General features: G+C 73.4%; 2 protein-coding genes across 2 annotated transcripts in view; one reads left to right on the top strand and one right to left on the bottom strand.

Annotated features, from left to right (window-relative positions):
- LOC146584201 (protein FAM171A2-like) overlaps positions 1-772 on the top strand; it is a 7473-nt gene extending 6701 nt beyond the window's left edge. Inside the window, exon 5 of the mRNA XM_085325211.1 lies at positions 718-772. Coding sequence (XP_085181337.1) covers positions 718-772 — 55 coding nt within the window. The remainder of the gene's footprint in view (positions 1-717) is intronic.
- An 85-nt stretch (positions 773-857) lies between these two features.
- Positions 858-2444, bottom strand: LOC146584200 (progranulin-like; the record flags this gene model as incomplete). The annotated part of the gene is made up of 4 exons (XM_085325210.1): positions 858-1476; positions 1576-1800; positions 1906-2130; positions 2241-2444. Coding segments are annotated over 4 exons (783 nt in total), but the record flags the coding sequence as incomplete, so codon positions are not given.
- Positions 2445-2460: the final 16 nt, after the last annotated feature.

The following is a 2460-nucleotide window of genomic DNA, read 5'->3' as shown; positions in this document are numbered from 1 at the left end:
GCGGCCACGGAGCCGGCGAGGGTACCCAGCCCCTCTCCGGTGCTGGCAAAGGGATGGGAGATGGTTGGGAGGGTCTGCAGGACCCTGAGATGGTGGTGAGGACGTGGGGATGGAGGGCGTCCTGGGCCACCCTCCTGCCCCGTCCGCCACAGGCAGCTGGGACCTCCGCCCCAACCAAGGGCTGTGGCACCCCCAGGCCAGCTCTAGTGCCCTCTGCCCCCTTGCTGGGGGACGTGCCCAAGGGACCAGCCCCCGGGTGGCCCCCCCGTTCCCGCCCTGCTGAGTGTCCCCCCACACACACACCAGGACCTGCTGCATGGGCTCCTGCTGCCCCCCAGCCCCCCCAAGTGCCTTCCTGCCCCCTCGCTGGCGCAGCCCCAGGGTGCCACGAGAAGGGGTCCAGGCTGGAGGGGGGGGGGGCGCCGAACCCGGGGCCACCTCACGCCCCCCCCACACACCACCGTGACTTTGCCATCAGTGTCTTTTCGTTGCTGTGACCTTGCTGGGTGGGGGGGTGGCTTTGAGGGACGGAGGACCCCCCCCCACTCCCACCACCACCACAAGGGCAGGGGGACCCACAGGACCCGCATGGTGCCAAGCCGGTGACTACTGCATGCCCGTGTCTCCCCCCCACCCCAACCACCACCACCTTGTGCCACCCTGCGGGGGTGGGGGGGGACACCGAGGACTGAGGTCCCCCTGCTTCTGTCCCTGCAGGGCCGGGGGGGCTGGCAGCGCCCCCCGCGCCACCGGCGCCTCCAAGCTGGCATAGGAGCGGGGCCCGAGGGCAAGCGCCGGGGCCGGCGGGCCACCGGGGTCCTCCCCCCCCCCCCAAAAAAAAAAACAACCCGTCCTCGGCCCTGCCACCCGCTGGGATTTTAATCCCTCGGGATTTTAATCGTGTTTCTAAAAGTTTTATACGTGGCGAGGAAAGAAGAAGGGAAAGTTGGGGCCGTGCATGTACCGGGGAGGGGGGGGGGAAGCACAGGGTCCCCCCCCCCGCACCGTCCGTGGGCCGGGAGCCGGTGCCCGCTGCAGCCCGGGGCTGCCCCCCCCTTCCTGCTTGTTCGTTAGAATGGTATTAATATATAAAAAAAACCCCCCGTCAACGCAGCGCCGCGTCCGCCTCTGCTTCCTTACAGGGTTGGGGGGTGGGGGGAGTGTGTGTGTGTGGGGGGGTCACTGCCTCTTGCCTCAGTTTCCCCTTCCTGGAGCGCCGGGCTCCCGGCGAGGCACAGTGCGCCGGGACGTCCCTAGAAATCGTTTATTGGCACGGTGTCACCCGCGGGGGCCGGGTGACGGGACACCCCCCCCCCGCCGTTCCCGGGGTGCGAGGCCAGCGGCCCGTCACAGCAGCACCCTGCCGGGGTCGGGGCCGGCCAGGTCCCAGCGCAGGGGCCGGCGCCGGCTGCAGGAGCCCGAGGTGCAGAGGTACCCGGCGGGGCAGCAGCGGCGCCCGTCGGAGCAGCAGGAGCCCTGCGGAGAGACGGGAAGGCGAGGCAGGAGGATGGGGGGGGGGGGGCCCCCCCCCCCCCCCCCCCCCCCCCCCCCCCCCCCTGCCCCCGGCACACTGACCTGCAAAAAGGGGCAGCAGCTCCAGGAGCCCCCGGGGCCTGGGCAGCATTTCCGCCCGCCGGCGCAGGAGGAGCGGGCGCCGGCGCAGGGCCCGGCGGCAGCGGGCTGTGAGCGGGCGCTCTGCACCCACGGGCCCGGCGCCCGCCGCTTCTCGCAGCTCTGCGCCGCCACGTTGCAGGTGTAGCCCCGGGGGCAGCAGTGCTGCCGGTCCTTGCAGCACACGGCCTGCCGGCGAGCAGAGAGCGCGCCTGCCACCCCGGCCCCCCCCCCCCGTCCGGGTCCCGTGTCCCCATCCGACCCCCCGCCTCCCCCCCCCGGTGCCACACTCACGCTGGGCAGCTGGCAGCAGGCCCAGTCGCCGCTCTGGCTCCTGCAGCACGTCTGCCCGTCGGCGCAGCTCGCCGTCGCGTTGCACTTCACGGCCCGGCCCCGGCGGGCCGCCGGCGTCTTGGCCACCCAGGGCACCGCCAGCTGCTCCTGGTGGCACGTGCCCTGCGCCAGGTCGCAGGTGTAGCCCGAGGGGCAGCAGTGGAAGCCGTCGGAGCAGCACACGGCCTGGGGGGGCGGGGAGGGGGGGTTCAGCGGGCAGCGGTAAGCCGAGCGCAGGACACCCCCGGGGCTGCGGTGGGCCGGCACGGGCGCCCCCGGCCGCGGCAGGCACCCACCTGGGGCAGGGGGCAGCACAGCCAGGGTCCGGTGGGGGCGCGGCAGCACGTGCTGTTGTCGGGACAGGCGGTGCGGGTGTCGCACAGCACCCAGCCAGCCCCCGCGGCTGTCGCCACCGCCGGCTGGGCCAGGCGGACCCCCGGCTGCAGGCAGCTGCCCCCCTCGGGGGGACACCCAGAGCCCTGGAGTGGGGGGGCAATAGCACGTGGTCAGGGGATG

Source organism: Rhea americana, unplaced genomic scaffold (assembly GCF_003343005.1).
Source record: "Rhea americana isolate MKP2758 unplaced genomic scaffold, rheAme1 scaffold_966, whole genome shotgun sequence".
Lineage (NCBI taxonomy): Eukaryota > Metazoa > Chordata > Aves > Rheiformes > Rheidae > Rhea > Rhea americana.
Note: the sequence above shows the minus strand (reverse complement) of the source record. Positions and strands in the feature narration are given on the sequence as shown.